Consider the following 19,945-nt stretch of genomic DNA (forward strand, 5'->3'; position numbering starts at 1 on the left):
AACTTAAATGAATTGTCTAAAATAAAGGAATTTAAATGAATCCTGAAAAATCAAGACATGAATTTTGTTAATATACTTTAGGTATACTAAAAGCAATAGTTCTAAGTACTGGGCCCACTTTCATCAAAGTACAGCTTTCTAAGCTAGAAAGCTCAGGCTCTGAAGGTGAGTAATACAAAAGCAGCTGGAAAGTGTTACTGAGGTGCTGAAGTTAATTGGCAAGATTAACCACATGGCTGATGAAAAGCAGACCACCTCTGGTTTGGGGGAAGACATTTTAGAAAAAGTAGGCTTTGAGGGTTGTGAATTCATCAACCAGTGGTTCATCTTTAAGTCAAATGAACAGACCAATTAACTCCTGGCAATCCCCATCTAGCCTACAAACAGTACAAAACTCCCTAAGAATGGAGCCAGCTCACCTTTGGAAGGGAAAGGAAGAGACTGATTCTATTTGGAATGCAATCCTGACATGGGCAAGAGCTCACTCCACAAATCAGAGGGAGTGTTCCTTTGATAGATGCTACGTTTTAACACCTTTAGTATTATTCAGTCTGTACTGCAAGGCCAGACTAACTCATTAAAGGACAGTATTTTAGAAATCTTTTACCTTGATCTACTGGAAGGGGGAAAAGGGAGAAACATGTTTAAAACATACTAAGATTAATTACCTAAGTCAGTCAGACGCTTAGGTGACCTGCTTGAAGATCTGGATCTACGATGATCAGGTGATTTACTAGCACTCCTTCTTCTCCCTGTAGATCTAGAGCACCTGAGACGGGCAGGTGTTCGACTTCGGGATCGTAATCTGAGAGATATTCTATAACTGTCTCTTGAATCAGATCTTCTCCTTCTTCTGTCAGTAGACCTGGATCGGTTTCTCCGAGATCTCCTACGCCTTTCCCTTGATAAAGACCGCTGTCTTGACAATGATCTTGACCTAGTCCTCCTCCAGCGTCTTGAACATGATCGTGAGCGAGATCGTGAGCGTGTTCTTGATCTCTGAACAGACTTTGATCTTGATCCCCTCTTCCGAGACCGAGAACGATTCCTTCGAGATCGAGAAACTGTTCTACGCCTACGAGATCTGGGCTCTGGAGACTTAGAGCCTTTACTCCTTGATCGTCGTAAATTCTCTTTCTCTCTTGTTTTATCTACAGATTTGGACCTAGACCTAGATTTAGATTTCTGTTTTTCAGGAGACTTTGTGCGATTGCGCATAGGTACTTCCAAAGATTCAGTTCCCTCTGTTTTTTCAAGAGATTTAGACTTTGATCTGTATTTGGAGTGTTTCCCTCTTGACCCATCTAAAGAGTCCTTGTCTTTTCTTTCAGAAGATTTAGATCTAGATTTTGATTTAGACATTCGACGATCTGATGACTTTGATCTTCTGTGTCTAGACCTTGAAGATGACTCTATTTTATCAACAGATTTTGTTCTAGACTTATGATCAGTAGACTTGGATCGTCTCCTTTTTGACCTTGCTGAAGCATCTCCATTCTCAACAGATCTGGACCTAGATTTGCGATCAGAGGACTTAGAACGTTTCCTTTTTGCCCTGACTGAAGTCTCTCTTTTATCAACCGACTTAGACCTAGATTTACGATCAGAGGACACAGACCTCCTTCGCCTTGTCCTTACCGACGTCTCCCTTTTGTCAACCGATTTAGATTTTGATCTGCGATTATCAGAGGATCTGGACCGCCTGCGTCTTATCCTTGCTGTACTCTCCCTTTTGTCTACTGATCTGGATCGAGATTTGCGATTATCGGAGGATCTGGACCGCCTTCTTCTTGTTCTCACTGTCGTCTCCCTTCTGTCAACAGATCTGGACCTAGATTTGCGAGTATCACGGGACCTTGACCGCCTCCGCCTTGTCCTCACTGAAGATTCTCTTCTGTCATCAACTGACCTTGATCTAGATTTATGACGGTCAGAGGATCTGGACTGTCTTCTCCGTGTTCTTACTGAAGACTCTCTTCTGTCAAGAGATCGGGATCTAGATTTGTAATGATCAGAAGACTGAGACCGTCTTCGCCTTGTCCGCACTGAAGTCTCTCTTTTGTCAATGGATCGCGATCTGGATTTGCGACGATCAGAAGATCTAGACTGTCTCCGCCGTGACCTCACTCTCTCTCTTCTATCAACTGATCTAGATCTAGATTTATGGTTATCAGAGGACCTTGACAATCTTCGCCTTCTTCTGGCTGATTCTCTTCTGTCAACCGATCTGGATCTAGACTTGTGATGATCAGAAGATCTGGACCGTCTCTGCCTTGATCTTACTGAGGTTTCTCTCTTTTCAGGAGATCTGGATCTAGATTTAAGATCAGATGTTCGTGAACGCCTCCGTCTAGACCTTACTGAAGATTCCTTGCTCTCTTTTTTGTCAGCAGATCTTGATCTAGATTTATGACGTGAAGTAGAATGCTTTTTCCTGGAACTCGAATCAGTCTTGCTTCTAGAACGTCCTCTTCTTGATGCTGCCTGTCTGGAGGTAGAATGTGATCTAGACTTCTTTTTACGCTTTTTTGACTTGGAAGGAGATTTAGATCTGCTCTTTTTTGCTTTTTTCCCACTCTTACTTTTATCTCTACTTTTGCTGCTTATCTTTTCACTTTTTTTCTCTTTCAAAGCACTTTCTTCATTTTCCTTCGTTATGTCTGAAGACTTTGGAGTAGCCTCTGAATCATGATCCTTCACGGAGTCTTGCAGAGTTGTTTCCAAGTCCTTCTCCTTTTCCACGTGCATGGGTTCAAGAGCTGCTTCTGAGTCTTTTGTCTCTGTAATTACCTGTTCTCCCACTTTCACACTCTTCTCTGCTGTGACATGCACAGGTTCTAAAGCTGCTTCCAAGTCCTTCAATACAGTCATTTGTTGGTTTGTTTCAAAGTTATCTTTTACTGTTGGGCATACAGGTTTTGGGGCTTCTTTAATACCCTGCTCCACTAAAGAGAGTTGAGGAGTTCCATTCAAATCTTTTTCCTTTGCTATGCATGAATCTTCTAAAGTAGTTCCTGAATGTTTTGCCTCCTCAGTGAGTGGTGGAATCAATTCTAAATTCTTAGCCTGAGTTAACTCTGCACATCCTGCAGCTGATTCCAGAACTTTCGGCTCTGTCTCAGACAAACATTTTGAATGTTGTTCTGAAATTTCTATGTTCTTTGCACTCATGCATTCATGAACTGAGTCTTTCACGTGCATTACTTGAGCAGATTCTAAGGACACTTCAGAGGTATCTACCTCTGACAAAAGCACAGAGGTTGAATTTCTTTCCAAATCCCGTCTCTCAAAATTTAAGACAGACTTTGAGGTTTCTTCAAAATCCATCTGTGGCTCTTTGTCTGTTGATGTCTGGGCAACTTTTACCTCCCCAACAGACTTACATTTAGTAGTTTCAAAACTAACTGGTTCTTTTGAATGTATACATTCCACAACTGTTTCAGATGTTAAAGTTGGTTCTGTATCTTTCAACTCTACTATAGCCACAAAACCTAATTTTTCCTGTGCATTTTTGACATCTACATTACCTAGCATTTCTTCAGGGTATTTAGGGTACTCTGACTCTTTTACTGCTTCTGCAACCATAGATGAATTAGCCAAGTCTGTTCTTTCTACTGCACTTGAAATCTGTGGGGTAGTTCCTGAAACATTTAGCACATCTTCATATATGAGACTTCCTTCCAGATCTTTTGCATTCACAGTGTGCACAAATTGTGAAAGAGATTCCAAATCCTTTGTTTCTTGAATATGTTTAGGAATAGCTTCAAGATTTTCCACACTATCTGGACATATTACCTCTGAAATTTTCTCTTCCATTGTACATTCAGATTCTGCAGCAGTTTTGTTGCCAGGTGTCTCTAGAACATACTCAGCTTCTGAAGTGGAATCCAAACATTTTACTATTGAAGAATGTTCTTGTTGCAGATGAATCTCAGGATCAATTATTAATGAATTTGTCTCTGCTGTTGTATCAGAAGACTTTAAATCTCCTGTATCTGTTGGAGTAGTTTTTAATTCTATAAATCCCATACCGTCAGTTACTTCTGACACAGAGACAGATTCTGAAGGTGCTACTCCTGGTGTACTTAGATGTGCTGCACAGACTACTGGATCTTTAACTTCCAATACTCTTTCATAGTTCAGTGTTTTTCTAATATCTTTTATTTCCGTTTTAGGTAAAGATGCTACAGCATCATTTGAATCCCTTGACTCTAACGCACACAAAGGCGTGGATGTTCTTTCAAAGTGCAGCACTGCTTTTAAATTGTTCAACTCTCCTGTACCTAGAGCACTGGAGCCTGCTGCAGAATCTTTGACATCTGTCACAAACATAGATAGATTTGTGTCAGAATTATCTTTTTCTGAAATGGTTGTAGATTCAAAAAATGATTCAGAATATTTTGCATCCGATTCCAGAACTGGTCCAGAGTCCTTTTCTTCTGCAGCTGTCAGGATGTCTTCTGCGATATAAGCATCTACCAGATGTCCAGTTTTTTTAAGTGTCTCTGCAGCATTTACACCAGCTTTATGAGAAGACTGTGTGTGTAAGTTACTGATTTCTTTTTGGGCCACAGAGTCAAGATCAGTTTCCAACTTCTGACTTGCTTCTAAATCTTTCACATCCATCACACAAACAGGTTCAAAAGTTTCTTGTAATACAACAGACTCTGTTGATACCATCAATTTGTCTATGTTTGCTCCTGCTCCAACTGTTTTAGTAGCTTTGAACTCTTTATCCTCAGTTGCATGGACCAAGAGAGGTGTTGTTTTCACAGTTAATGTACCTAGCGCAAACCGAGATCCTGGTGCTCCTTCTAGTTCTCCCACTACTACCAGTTCTTCGCACTGTGATGGTACTTCCGAATTTTCAGTATTACTCACACGCGCCATTTCTGAATGTGCTTCCATAGTCTGAAGTGTAAGTGTGTCACTTCTCAGTGTGGTACCTGACTCTTGCAACATTGACAGACTCTGTGATTCTAGTAGTACTTCATTTTTCCTAGAAGATTCATATTCTGGAAGATCTGATTTTTTTTCACCTGCATGGAAGGTAGGTTCTGAATCAATTTCCAAGTCTTTTACAACTATGATATTTGAGTCCAAATTTTGTTTTGTTTCTAACACATACCTAGATTCTGGCCCATGTTTACAAGTTATCACCTCCTTACTTTCATGAGATTCTGGAACCATAATCACAGCTCTCTCTGATACAGAAAGAGATTCTGGGGCTGCTATTTCTGTCTTTTCTTCCAATTTCTGCTTCTCTTCCTGATTACTTAATGCATCTGGAAGCAGAAATTCTGGACTTGTTCTTGCATATTTATCTTCCAAGTCATAAACAGAATCTAAGTTCACTTCTCTGACTTTAGCTTTCACATGCTGCAACGATTCTATATTTTGTTCTGCCTGACACTCTGAACTTGTTTCAAAACCTTTTACAATACTCACATAGTTGGAATTATCTGCTGAATCAATTGAAGCTGTATTTTTCAACTCTGATTCCTTAAGACCCCCCACATCTACCAGATTTGTTTCTTTTAACTCTTGTATCACTGCTGTGGCTCCCAATTTTGGAGTTTGTTCTGAACTTATAACATCCATCTTTTCTAAAGATTTTGAACTACAAAATGGGCCATCATCCTCAGCAAACAACTTATTTCCTGTTTTTTCTCTGAAGTCATGTTTAGTCACTTTCTCATAGCTTGGTAAAATTTCCAGGTATGCTTCTGCAGCATTCTGATCCTTTTCTACAAATCCACTAGTATCAGAAGCCTCCCCTAATCTAGCTATAAACTGAGAAACAGTATTAATTTGTTTCCCTTTGGCCTCTGCCTCAAATGTCTCTGAGTATTTCACAGATGGCATTGCCTTAGCTCCTGCTGCATCCACATTTTGGACATCCCTCTGTAGAGGTCCTAACTTTTTCTGTAAAATATTCAATCCAGCCATTGTTTCAGATTCTACCGTTTTTAAGTCCTTGACTTCTCCAGTATGTAGTGCTTTACAACTGTTCGCATTCAGCATGTACACTGATTCTGGAACAGTTTCTGAACTTCTTAACTCCATCATAACCTCAGGTTCTGTGTAAAGTTCTAGACTATGTTCTGAATAGTTTGTAAATATCATATGCAGGGACTCTGAAGTAGCATCCAAGTCTTTCTCCTCTTTTCCTGCTTCAGGTTCTAGGCTAATTTCTAAATCTTTTCTCTGTATCCCTGCATCAGACTGTACAATATCCACATCTCTAATATCTTCTATGTTCTGAGATGATGTATTTTCTACATTTTTCACAGTCATTAAAGGTTCTGAAACATTTTCCATATCCTTCAAATTTACCACCAACTTACTTGCCATATCTCCTCTGCTTAAATATTCTGAAAATTCCAGATTTTGTGTTTTCATTATCTCTGAAGTTTCTGAAATTGCTTCTAAACCACTTATCTCTGGAACTTTAGATTGTGAACTGCTTTCATGAACTTTCACCTCAATTACTGTATCTGAATCTTGGATAATTTTTGAATCTCCCTTCTGCTCCTGTGTGGTTTTCTGAAATCCTGGAGGACAATCTAGAGTCCTCGCACCCATCATTCCAAGAGGCTCAGGAACGGTATTCACATTTTCCATTTCTGATGCACAATCATCAGATTTTGCTTTTAAATATCTCAAGTCAATTTTCTTACACGCTGAAGCAGTATCCAAATTCTTTGCTTCTACTACATCTGAAACACATACTTCTGAATTTGTTCTACTCATAACCTCCAGCTCTGGTGGTTTTCTCAAGTCTTTTGCATCTGCTACAATTTCCTGTGGTCCTGGATATTTTTCTGAATCTTGCGACTCCATCATAATTACAGAGCCTTGGGTTGCTTTTAATTCTGTCTTCCTTGCCATAGTCTCAGTAGCAAGAGTTTCTGCCAAAATGTCAAATTTTGTAATTCTTTCCGAATCATTTGGCTGGGACTTCAGTTTACTTTCTACAACAGATTCAATACCTTTTCCAGAAATTTCATGCAGAGATTCTGGAGTTCCTTCTGAATCCTTCAGCTCTGCTCTAGACTCAAACTGTAGATTCTTCTGCAAATCTTTTACTGCAGTAATTCTCTCAGTGTCATGCACTAAATCTTTCACATCTGTAATGGCAGTATGTTTTGGACTTCTCTCAGCAGCTTTTACTTTTGCCGTATTCAAAAATTCTGAAGTTGCTTCAAAATCTTTCCCTACAACCATAGCCAAAAATCCCAAAGTTGTCACTGAATCTTTGGCCTCTGCAACTGCCTCCAAGGGTGCATTCATGAATTTACAGCCAGACGTTTCAAATGAAGTTGTTACAGATTGTTTCATGCTGTCTGAATATAAAGATTCTGAAACAGAATCCAGACTTTTAACCTCCATTGTATCAGACTCCAAACTCATTTCTGCATCTTCCAGTTCCACTACTACAGAATGTGGACTGTTTCCAGGAACGCTCACTTTTTCTGTTGCCTCCAACACTGAACTAGCTTCAGGCTGTTCTACTTCTTTTATGCAAGACACTCCACTTCTAGCCATGCAAACAACACTACCATCAGCCTCAGAAGTATTTAAAGACTCAATCTCTGTGAACAGATTCACAGTTAGGTTGGTAGTCTGATAAGAGTCATTTTGCAGTTCTCTCTCATTTGTAAGATCCACTTTCCTGATCTCCTGCCCTCTGATTAAAGCAGAATCGTCTTCAGATGTATCCAGTTTGCTGGTATCTGAACTAAATGCATCATGTGAATTTGATGTGGTTGAATTTAGGCTTTCAAGTGCAGATTTTTCTTTAATCCATGAAGAACCCTGTGTCAAGGCAGATGCAGACTGGATATCCACATCTTCTGTGCTCATCAGGGAGCTTGAATTTTCTGGTTTTGAATGAGAGCAAGGTGACAGTTCTTCACATTCATCTTCCTGGGCATTTACTTTTGATCCCTTGGACTGCCTTTTGTATTTTTTCTCCTTTTTCTCCTTCTTTCTTTTCTTCTTCTTCTTCTTATCTTTGTGTTTCTTATCCTTTTTCGACTTCTTCCGTGGAATTTCATCCTGGACTTCTTCAGACAAGCCTCTTTTATATGAGCGAGATTTATTTTTCACTAAATCCTCTTGATCATCTTAAAAAAAATGTTCTTGTTAAAATTTAACACACAAAATACAAATAACTTCAAAAAATTGAGTCAAGTTGCATGAAAATCAAAGGCTAGATTTACAAAGTTAAAAAAAAAAGCAGTGTTCTGTTATTTTTTACTTGGACATTTATCTATAAAGTTAAAAAAACTATACAATTTTGGATCAAGCAAACAAAACTTCATGCAGTATTAATGTTGGAAACTAGAAAATGCCCATTCCAGGTTTCTCTACCCCAGAACGGTATCTACCAATTCCACCATATAAGTGCTGTCCTTGGCACCATAACTCACACCACACTGGAATACTCCCAAACCCTGAAATGTAATGATGTGAAGGCCCTAAATTAAACTGGAAAAATGGTCCCAAGAACCTTAAACCATTTTGGATAATGAAGTATTTTTCATTTAGTATAGAAGGTAAGAACCTATAGGCTACATTAACTCTCCACCCAGCTAAGGAGACCTGTGCCACTTCTATGAGTCCCATTCAGGAAATTGAGAGCCAATGTGGAATAGGGGTTAGACTGTTGGACTGGTACTCAGGTATCTGGGCCCTAGTTCCCCCTTTCAGCTATTAAGTTCACAAGATAATTTTGGGCCAGAATCTAGGTCTATCCTACCTCACAGGATTATTATGAGGATAAAATAAAGAGAAGAATCTCAAATACCTCTTTGGATGCTTTGTAAGAGAAATATAGCTAGGATGTATATGATGGAGGCGGCGGCGGTGGCCAAAGAGGAGGGAATAAAAATTCCCACCATTATTTCAGACCTGTGATGAGTGAAAACTGAGATTTCCTTGCATGCCACTCCCCTGACACCATTACAAGGGGAACAGCACACGGGATTCCCCAAAGATGTGAAAAGGATCTTAATTGTTGAAGATTCCCAACAGATGAAATGGGAATGTAGTTAGTGTATCTGAAGGGTTTACTTGCTTATTAGATACAACTTACAAGCCCAGAAGTCTGGGATGCTTCAGGATAAACACAGAGCTTTATCCCAACAACATGATGAATTAAAACTTTGGTTAGTTTATTTTTTAAACATAGTTTTGGGCTCTCACATCACTTTAAAAATTCAGGAATGGGAACTCCTGGGTTGTTTATGAATTCCAATGCAAACCAGGAGTGAAAGGCAGACAAGAGGCAACATATTTGGATGCTGCTGTGCAGCCTTGTTTTGCCCAGTTTAACTATGTGAACCAGATTCCTGAATCTTTTTTACAATAATCAAGGAAATGGAATAATGAATATATAAAATTTCAAAATTTGTACATTGATTTCATTGTTCTAGTCCAATCCTAAATCTACTTGCTCAGAAATAAGATCCAGTAAATTCAATTCGGTCTACTCCCTAACTTGGTACCCTACAGATGTTATGGTTAGGAGTGCTACAATTTCCTGACTATAGCTATGCTGACTATAAGTGAGTTACAGGCCAAAATACCAGAAGGGTAACCAGGCTGAGGTTGGTTAGTGTTCAGCTGTGAATGTGCCTGCCACACATGATTTGCCACCATGACAATCCATTGGCTATGCAGCTGTTAGATGCATTTTAAACAACCCATTTTTTGCATAGCAATCAAACTTTGAAAAACCTGTGTGCAAATTGAGAATGCATGGGTAAAGGAAATTGAATACAAAGCTTACAATATTTACCTGATCTGTATTGTGATTCTGCACCCAACACTTCTGATAATACTTGTTCTATCTTCTGTACCAGTGGATCATTCTGAAGATTCCCAATAGATGCAATGGTATCATCTGAAGGGTTTACTTGCTCAGATGAATTTATTTCACCATTGTGTTGAGCTCCCACCTTTCCACTAATCAAGAAAAAGATGCAAAAATCTCAAATTCAGATGAATTTTTAAAATAAAATTCAATATGATGCTGATGCTTAATTAAAAATAAACCTATTTAAGAATTGGAAAATAAATATATCAAAGATCCATGATTAAGAAGTTACATATCTTAAATTATGATACAAATAACATCACTAGAAATACAGTTATTTCCATTGCTGAATCATGGGCAAGCAGAAACAATCTGATAATCCCATAAGGCTGATTCTCAAGGCAATCACTATAGAAAACCTGGACAGTATCCAATGGGGCAGCTTTGCCTCCATTGCTCTCACAAGACCTACAGTTCACACAACAGGGCTTTTCTGCTTTTAAAAATAAGCTGAAATGGGGAAAAAAAAACATTTGTCAGGATTGGGACAAGTCAGTGGAACCCCTCTTCTGTAAATTCTGTTGACCTGCCCACCTCCAGAAACTAGTATTTCCAAGTCTTTTTAGATTTTTACAACTGAAAAAGGCCTGTAGCATAAGCTGTGGGGCCTACACCTGCAACAGAATAGCACCACTGGATACTGTCACTTTTCCCCCCCATCTCAATTAGCATCAGATTCAATATCTTTATGTGACTGCTATATTATACCACTCAAGAATTCTTCCTTTTCTCTTGCCTATAATTTTAAATACAGAAATAAGAATAATTCCAGTGTTGATATTTGTACACTAGTTTTGTATATTGCATACAAGCACAATAGGATACCACTTAGCAAGATGCCACAACAGAATTATGTATTACAATCTACCTTTTTAAAATATAACATCCAACTTCTCATTATGTCCCAAGCTCCTACTTTGTTTACAATAGAACAAAACTAAGATGAGAACTAGAATGCACTCAAATATGAGAGAGTATGGAAAAAACGACTTGATGTGAATATAAATAATTTCCCTTGGAACACATTAGATCTTGACCATGGTATTTTTGTTTGCTTTTCTTCCATAATCCAAATGATGGAAGACATAAATTGACATATTATACCAGTGTTTAATAAAATGCAGTATGTACAGGGCTAATCCAGGTAAGTAAAACAACAAAGTTGCTACTAACTAGAATGCAGAGCACAGTTAAGAATAGGAAGCTGGATGCCTCTTTCAAGCACTGGTCTGCTGACCATCATGTTGAGAATAACCTTTTATTTTTTAGCTTTCAAGCAAAAGATATGGCATCGATGCAACTGGGCTGATATTTTTATCCCTGCTAGTAACTTTCTGGTTGTTATGCGCCATCATCTCTGACTTAGGGTGACCCTATGGATGAATGCCCTCCAAAATGTTTTGTCCTTGACAGCCCTTCCTCAGCAATTGTAATTCAAGGCTGTGGCTTTCTTTATTGAGTCAATCTATCCCATATTTGGAATTTTATGGATATATGCCTCCTATATTATCATCTCCTCTGTACCCCAGTCTAAATAATGCATTGAGGTTATGCTACTTTATGTGAGATATATGAAATGTTAATGCCAGCCCAGTTGTATAAGCCTATTTTCAGAATTAAAAACCTATTAGGTTTGTATTTGCAAAATTTTGGACTTTATTTCCTTTCGTATATGTGTTAATGCCTTTGCTTCATATTCTAATTTTATAATAGTTGCTTTCAACTGAGTAATTGCTCTTCCCTCTGGAATTAACTGTAACTGCAGTCAATACTATTTTAAATCATTGTAGTCATTTGCAATTAATTTTTGCTTTAACACTCAGATAAATCTTTAATTCTTACTGAAATACACTTCACAGGTGCAGTGTGGTGATTTGATATGGCCCTAATACTTCATGAAAATATCTTCTGTTTATTATATTGATTTCTGGATACATGTGAATATCGATACCACTGGCAGACATCCTACTTGGCACTTGGAGAAACTTCAGAATATTGTATTGAGGCACTTAACTACATGATATTGAAGAATACTGTACCATACCATCAGCATACTGAGGAACATGAAAGTTATTTTTCGTTTTTGACATTTTCATACATGGGCAGAGCAACTCTATGGCCCTCTAGACAGTGACTAGAGTTTTCAAATTTTGGGATAGGGCTGGAAAAGAGCTCCAATCTAAGATCCACAGTTCTGTACTTACATCCCACTCTGCAGTTTCAACTAGTGTGGAAAGAAGTGTCTAGGTGCTTATCTGAGGTTGTAAGCATGCCACAAAGAAGATATAAGGGGCATTCTGGGAGAGAAAAGAAAAAGGAGGAGCCTGACATCACCAGGATGTAGGCATTCCCACTGAATGGTCTTAATGGTCTTTTAATATGTTGGTCTTTCATTGGCCTTTTCTTGTATGGTTGCTCCAGCACTGCTCTCAGACTTGTTTCAAATTAGAATATACAAATATAGTTAATAAAAACTCAGATTTATAATTACAAGTATGTAGTATACTTTGTTACTTACATCCCCCTTTCCCAAAACCCCTTCATATTAAAAGCATTTGTTTTGATATAATTTACACATGTTTTTAACTCTGAAATATTTTATTCACGGCTTCTGTAGTCAGTGCTTAGCATTGAATTTGATGCTTTTTACAGTTACCAGAGTCTGTCAACAAATGTTCCCTATTTTTTGTCTTGACAAGCTTACTTCATATGTGACATTAATGCATTTTAAAAAATAACTTTTGCACTAATTCCAAGCAGACTGAACAAGCAGTATGGTGAACAAAAATAACTTTTCATGACTTCAAGTCTTATATGGCCATTACAGCACCTTATTTTGTCTTCAAGAAGTCCTTTATATTTTTAAAACGCCAAGAAAATAGAAAATGTAAAATGTCATCCAAGTGAAAACACTACTGCTTAATCCTAAGGAATCCATCCAACATTATGTGAATAAACCTCTACTCATTCAATAAGACTTCCTTGGCTTTCCTTCTCCATGCACTCCCACTCTCCAAGACTGCTCCAGAGGCTACAGAGGAAAGTGGCAATCAATTCTGCCAGCAGAGACACAGGTCACTAGAACCACAATTATCTATAACTGTCAGCTCTAACACCATATATTTCAAGACATCTAAGGCTAAGGCTAATTATGAACAAACATTCGTAAACAAGTTAACATTCATCCACATTTTTAAAAAATAAGTTTTAATAATGAGATATTACAGATCAGCAAAAAAACACAATACTTGACTTTCATGGCACAATTATGTATTTTTTTTCTAAAGCAACCCAAGCTGTGCTCAGTTTGGCTGTTTACTATGTTATAAAACCTTCTTTGTAAGCATACTTAAGGTGGCTTATCAGCCTACTTCCACTCAATTAGTCTCCGTTTATCTTGCGTTGACTGGCAAGAACAACTGGAGGAAAAGAACTTTCCTCGATGTTCACCATGCCCAAGACTGGCTCTCTGAAACAACAGGTAATAATATACACTTCGTTTATTTTAATAATTCTCTAGCTAACTATTTAGGCTCGCAATCCGTTCCTAAACTCTTAACATTCTGGAAGCATCTACAGTTCCTCAACTTCCAGAAAACTTTAAACAATATCGTATCCAAAACCTTCACGCTAGGCCAACGACCGATTTAAAGCTAGGCTACACGCGGGTTAGCCAGCCGCACCAGGCTCCCCACCCCCCCTCGGTAAGATCTTCCTCGTTATCTTCCCCATCGGCACCCCATTTTCTCCCGCTCCGTCCTTTCCACTGTCCGTTCCTGAACAAGCGCGTGGCCCACCATCCACATTTCCCCTCAGCCCCGTCCCCACACCGTTGTCACCCCCTTTCGCTCCCCCAACATTCCTTCCGGTCTCTCCGCCAGCCCCTCCCCCACTCCATCCGCTTCGCCCGTTAAGCCGCGGACCGCCACCAGGATCCCGCCCGCCCCCCCCCCCGCGCGTCAGCAGCTTACTCCTGCCCCACTTACCCGCCGAATTGCTGCTCCTGGATCTCCCGGAACTTGCTAACGACAAAAGACCGAAAAATCTGTTCGATGTTAGTCGCCATGACAGCCTCGCGCAGCACGAACCTCTTACTCTCCCCGAGACGCAGATCCGCCTGCGCCCTACAATGCAACACCGGAAGGAGACACGATCGAACGCCCCTCCCTCGCTTTCCCCACTTCCTTTATCCTCTCCGGTCTCTGATTGCTTGTTTCGTTAAGGGGTGGGCACTGAGCTGGCTTGTGAGCGAACGTTCTGGTATTGGCTTTAGCCATAGAGCAGCGGCTTGCTAGACTACGAGAGCGGGAGGAGACGTGACTAGCGGTGGCGAATCATTCCCTCCCCCACTCCTCATTTATGCTGAGCCGTTGCTCTAGGCTTTCAAGGGCAATGGAACGTCTGAAGTGGGGTTGCACGGAAGTTGGAAAGGATTATTTCCGTGGCTAGAAAAAAAGCCGTATTTTAATAAGCATGTCGATGTCTCGTGTGCTACCACGGAGTGGAAAACTTGCATGCCTGCTCGCACACAACACTGCACATGTAACGCTAGCTACGGTCCTAACGCAAGAAAGCCGGCCCGGAGCATATGGCGGTAGTTATTCCGCGGTCTCGAACGGCCATAGCGGCGGCCATGTTGTGAATGCCGCAGTCCAAGGCGATGTGAATGCTCACTAGGTCGAGTGGACAAAGGCTGCCGAGGCGGCGGCAGCAGGAACTCGCCCTGACACAGTTTTGGTGGCGCTATAACGAAAAGAGCGACGGAGCGAGTGAAACCTATAGATGTTTAATAAAAACATTGTAAGCAGGATCCGAAATGTTTATAGAAAACGGGCACGACGGGCGGCTTACCAAGGCCCGAATCGCCAGTAAGTCTGCATGAGACCAGCCTTGCATTCAAATGAATCCACAGCATTTCCTACACTGTGCTGTATTAGTAAATTGTGCCACCTTAAAGGCAACCTGAAAATAATAGTAACAACATAAAACAAATTACATAATTGTTAGAGAGCTCAAAGGAGTTATCCAAACTGAAGAAATCAAGGGAGTTCCCAAGACAACCCAAAAGGCATCAATTTAGGCGTGTTCACCAGAATATTGCAAATAACCAGTTTCTGAATAATTTACTGTATCAAAGAATTTGAAACTAATAAAATGTACGCTTGCAATGTATACAAAGAAGGCAGTTTTCAGTGAAAGTTCCATATATTTTGTATGCAGAAGGTCCCAGGTACACGCCCCAGCTTAGCTATCCAGGTCTGGCTGAGAAAAGTTCCAGTCAGTGTGCAATTCAGCATATTTTTATGCTACCCCATATCCATGATGCTATACAGAGAGATGTACATGGTGATGTATACAGAGATTATAAAAACAAATATACATTTCAATACCCAAACTGCATACCAGAGGTAAATCAGTAGCATCAGCAGAGAAGGGAACCTTAAGGTATAAGCTGAAGTGGCTGTTGGTGCTACTTTTACTCTCCTTCAACATCTTTGAACTTTAAAAGTCAGAAAAGGGACCTTTACAAGGTGGGGAAACTGTGTAAGCACTAGACAATAGTGGAATGCCCTCTCTGAAGAAGGCATTGCCCCAACTCAGTACTATCACTGACAACTTTTCCTTCCTTGTAGCCACTTACTGGATCTTAGTGCACTGAAAGGGCTGTGATGATGAATTCAGGGCCTGAATAGACTAAAAATGGGACAATGCAGTTCATCAGATAATCTGGTCCAAAAGTAGTTGCAGCTTTAAAAAGAATGCTTTGAATAGGACACAAAAACAGATGAATCCACAAAGCACTAGTGTAACATGTTCAGGACATCCAGTCTCAGTTAACAACTTTGGGTCTAAATGAATCATTTTCAAAAACAGCCTCACATGCAATGCATAATGATAATCTGAGCAAGAGGTTACCAGAGCATGAATAACTGTAGCAAAACTACCTCTGTCCATATGGATTGGCTGTTGGTTTTCAATTATTTATTATGATATTTATCAGTTGCCTCTAAGGGAAAAATCTAAAGGAAGAAAGCTAAAAGCTAAAGGCAGCAATACTGAGGTAGGTGAGTGTTGGCAAAATTCAGATAAATTCTGGTAGAAAATGGTTGCTTATATGTGCCTTTGTGTTATAAAATCAAATATGTGCCCCTTTCTCAAAGTAAAATTCCAAGCCAGGTTACTGTTTAGCACTGCTGTTACTTTAGAGGTTGGAACTCTTAGCTAGCCAAGGAAAGTTAATCCTTCTCTATTCCTTTTCACCAACAGGCCAGAGAAGTTTTCTTTAAGCAGCATTGTAATCACCCTAATTTGCATGATCAAACTCATAGCTAAATCCTTGCCTTCCTAATTTGTTGAATCTTGTAATCAACACTATGGTCCCCTCTACAGTATATTCTTTTGACTGTGTTCCCTGACTGTGTTGACTTATTTCATCATCACCTGCCCTGTCAGGTGATTCAAAACCTATGAAACACTCTGTATGTTCTGGAAGCTTGTAGCTGATTTCAACCTCTCCTTGGTACTGCTGTTAGTAAGGTTTGTCTCTGCAAAGGGTACCTGAGGGCTCAATCCAATAAATCTGCTGATGCTCTTAATGAAATACATCTCCCTGTGAATCCAAGCAAACACTCCTTGCAACTGAAATTCTAAGACTCTGACATGGGAAGACTCAGTATGTGGAAGTTTCCTGTATAATTCAAAAACTTATCTGCAGAGTAGTGTATGCATTTTTCCATAGAAGAAAATTCTGTGTAATTCTGTGCATGGATTTGTAAGCCACATCAATATTTATTTCTGATTAAACATGTATAGTCTACAGCTTTGACATACAATGCAATCCTAAGCATATTTATGAAAGGGTCAACCTCACTGAGTTTAGCAGAAATTGTTTCTAAGTAACCATGCCTATTGAAAACAAGCATGCTTAGTTAGGATCTGGGTTTTAGCATTCTGGAATATATTAGATGAAATAATTTCTTCTAATTTTCTTATCAGGGACTTAGAATCAAAGTTGAAACTGACAATAATACTGTATCTGAACTGTTTACATGGTCATTTCTTTTAGACAGAAATGGTATGTTTAATTATGTGTCCTAGGTGTTCCTTACCCTTTGAGGCCAATATTCACTCTTAATATCAAAGTATTGGAAGGGTTAAGTTTCTCAAAATAGCTTCGCTTTTAATATGCCCTGTCCTATGCATGTTACTGGAAATTCTACCAAGTTCACTTCCATACATCAAGAGCAGATAAGGTAGAAGATTTCTTGACTAACTTGGTGATGGGCTTCTTCTCCAGATCGAGCACTAGACGTAGTCTTAGATAAATGTGGGTAGGATTTCATGTATTATATTTCAAGCTGGCATAAGACAATTTAATGTGACTTCTCACTGAACTATTTTCTGTTATAATGCAAAGTATATTTCATCTGTAAACTAAAACCTTAAAATAACTTCCCTGGACGACATATCCTATGTATTGATTACAGTTTCATTTAAAGATTAGTATAATGCAAAGAATTGTCTATGCAAATCCTCTTGAAAACCCCAAGTTCGCATGGTTTATATTTAAAAAGCTCTTCGCATCTTCAACTCTATGTAACTGTCAACTTTCAGTCTTCATTATTAGATTAAACCCCTCCCTTGTTACTAAAGCCTCCCTTCTTCCTTACAAATGGTTAAAAAATGTTGAAAAACTGCAGCATTCTGGGAGTTGTCGTTTTTATTAGCTCCCCCGAACGGCATGCCCATTTTTCTCTTAAAAGTTGCCTGCCCTGAAGTAAGTATTTGCTTTCTCTCTAGGGGAAAAGGAATGTCGTATAGAGTGTGATTATGATGTGTGCGTTTTTAAATACATAGCAGAAAGGGGGGACTTTATTGTTCAGGCTTTCATAACCACGTGGTAATAATTTGTAGATTCTTCCTTGCTGCTTTTCTGAAGTTTTCAAGGTTTTGAAAGACGTAGAAGAGCCACAGTTGGGATAGCAAATAATAGTTGTGCTTCTCATCAGTAGTTTAGGTGCTAACCAGTCAAGAAGATGACTTGCAGCAACGCTGAACTGAACCTAAAGAAATCAAAATGTGCATGGAAGTAGTTTCCTCTATTTTTAAACTAGTATCGATTTCCATGCTTTTAAAACTAGAGTTTATCTTTAAAAAAAAACTTGGGAAGATGACTGAGTGGTATGTAGTATTAATCCTTTTTAGAGCTGATCTCTGGAAATAAATTGTACTTAAATTAGGTTAACATCAGATACAATCTAATAATTGCTGTGTATTGTAAACTGCAACATAAATGTTATATTAAACTTTAATTAGCACTTTAAATACGTACCATATCCTACAAATCTTATTTCTGGTATATGGTATATAGTCAACTGAGATTATATATGTTTCTCATGGACATTCAATGAAACCCATAAATTGTAAAATATGGGGAAATTTTATATTTGGAATTATCTTAATTTTCCATAAAAATCTTCTGCAGTCCTGTCAGTTGATAGAATGAAATAAATATAAAGTTTTAGATTAATTCCGAAGTATAATTCTGTGGATGTTGGTCAATACTCTAGAGTTGTTGCCATTTATATTATTTCTAGCCATTCCTTGCTAAAAGGCAGAAGATAGGCTGTTGTATGCCATGATAGGGAAGATGGCTAGGAATTACTCTGATGTGTCTATTTCTGGTTGTTATTAACATTTCTGTACCACCCACAGAAAAAGCTCTCTGGGCGGTTTACAACAATAACCATAGAATCTCATTCACCCAAGTCACCCATCCAGACTCCAGGCACTTCAGGCTATATGGAAGGTATATGGGATGGTTCCAGAAGCCATGCTGAGTGCAAATAATGATAGCTAGGTATGGTTATTAAAATAGTCTTTCAGTCCATTGTATCAAAAGGACTAAAAGGTTCAATTAAGGATGTGATCCCATGCATTTTTCTACAGAAAAACAGTCTTTTAGCTCCCAGCATGCCCCAGCCAGAATATCTGGCTACAGAGTTGCTGGGAATTATAGGACTTCTTTTCTGTCAAAATGTGCATAGGATTGTGTCCTAAAGGAAAGAACAATTCAAACTCTTCTAGAAAATCCCTGTTGCTAAGCCATTTATACTGTGATGTTCAGGGACATAAATATGGCATCACGTCCACATATTGCAATTTAACAGCACTTCTACACAGATGATCAAACTGCTTAATACCTCTAGTAATACAAAGATAATTTGCATTTGAAGGTAGGAGTACAATATACTCAATTGTTTCCATTATTATTTATCTCAGGATGAAAAATGGTATTGCAGTTTGTTGACAACAAATGTTGGCGATCTAGAAAGCTTTTTGTTTCGAGATCAAAGGGAAGAGTAGAATCCTCCATATCCCATTACTTCTGGACTGGCTGAGTGCATTGCATGATCACTTCAGTGGTCTTGTCCTCTGTTCAGTCAGACATAATTCCTTTTTGTCTTCAGTAACCAGGGAATTAGAGTGAGGTGCTGTCCAAAGTACAGGATGTCCCAAAAAAATTGACATTATTTGAAATGTGAATATCTAAGTAACTACATGTCCTAGGCAAACAAAATTAAATAGGCTTCATGTTGAACAATAATAGATTTATTGATGGGAACTGGGTGTTACTCTCATATAACCCCAGTCCTCTATCAGCTTCACTGGCTTCCCATTGAAGTCCGGGCTCAATTCAAGGTGCTTGTTATTACCTGTAAAGCCCTTAATGGCTTGGGACCTGGATACCTAAAGGAATGTCTTCTTCCATATTTACCCTCCCACCCCCTGAGATTGGCAGCAGAGGCCCTCCTCTGGGAACCCCCCGTGAAAGATATTAGGAGGCAAAGTACCCGGAGGAGCGCTTTCTCTGCAGTGGCACCCCACCTTTGGAATATGGTCCCCAGAGAGGTCCGCCTGGCACCGTCATTATTTGTTTTTTGGCGCCAGGTTAGGACCTTTTTATTTCAGCAATATTTTAATAAGTTTTAATATTGTTTCCTATATGTTTTTAACTGCAACCAGTGTGGGTCAGTAATTTATTTATGTTATATTTTATGT

At 39.1% G+C, this 19,945-nt stretch overlaps 2 protein-coding genes across 12 annotated transcripts in view; one reads left to right on the forward strand and one right to left on the reverse strand.

Moving 5' to 3' along the window:
* Window positions 1-14,036, reverse strand: part of SON (SON DNA and RNA binding protein) — a 34,252-nt gene extending 20,216 nt beyond the window's left edge. For 9 of the 11 annotated variants that reach the window (XR_006415898.1, XR_006415899.1, XM_044442087.1 and 6 more), the window contains exons 1-4: window positions 13,870-14,036; window positions 9,806-9,972; window positions 6,348-8,129; window positions 669-5,039 (exon numbers count right to left, since the gene is read on the reverse strand). Coding sequence is in view for 9 of the 11 variants with exons in the window: in XM_044442087.1 (XP_044298022.1) it covers window positions 669-5,039; window positions 6,348-8,129; window positions 9,806-9,972; window positions 13,870-13,949 (6,400 nt within the window). In the remaining 2 variants the exon portion in view is untranslated. The remainder of the gene's footprint in view (window positions 1-668; window positions 5,040-6,347; window positions 8,130-9,805; window positions 9,973-13,869) is intronic. The other 2 variants (XM_044442095.1, XM_044442096.1) reach the window with 2 other exon arrangements.
* Window positions 14,037-14,558: 522 nt separating this feature from the next.
* GART (phosphoribosylglycinamide formyltransferase, phosphoribosylglycinamide synthetase, phosphoribosylaminoimidazole synthetase) overlaps window positions 14,559-19,945 on the forward strand; it is a 42,707-nt gene continuing 37,320 nt past the window's right edge. The window contains exon 1 of the mRNA XM_044442390.1: window positions 14,559-14,751. Coding sequence (XP_044298325.1) covers window positions 14,666-14,751 — 86 coding nt within the window. The 5' untranslated portion in view covers window positions 14,559-14,665. The remainder of the gene's footprint in view (window positions 14,752-19,945) is intronic.

This window comes from Varanus komodoensis, unplaced genomic scaffold, assembly GCF_004798865.1.
Source record: "Varanus komodoensis strain SLA01 unplaced genomic scaffold, ASM479886v1 scaffold4, whole genome shotgun sequence".
In the NCBI taxonomy this organism is placed as follows: Eukaryota; Metazoa; Chordata; class Lepidosauria; order Squamata; family Varanidae; genus Varanus; species Varanus komodoensis.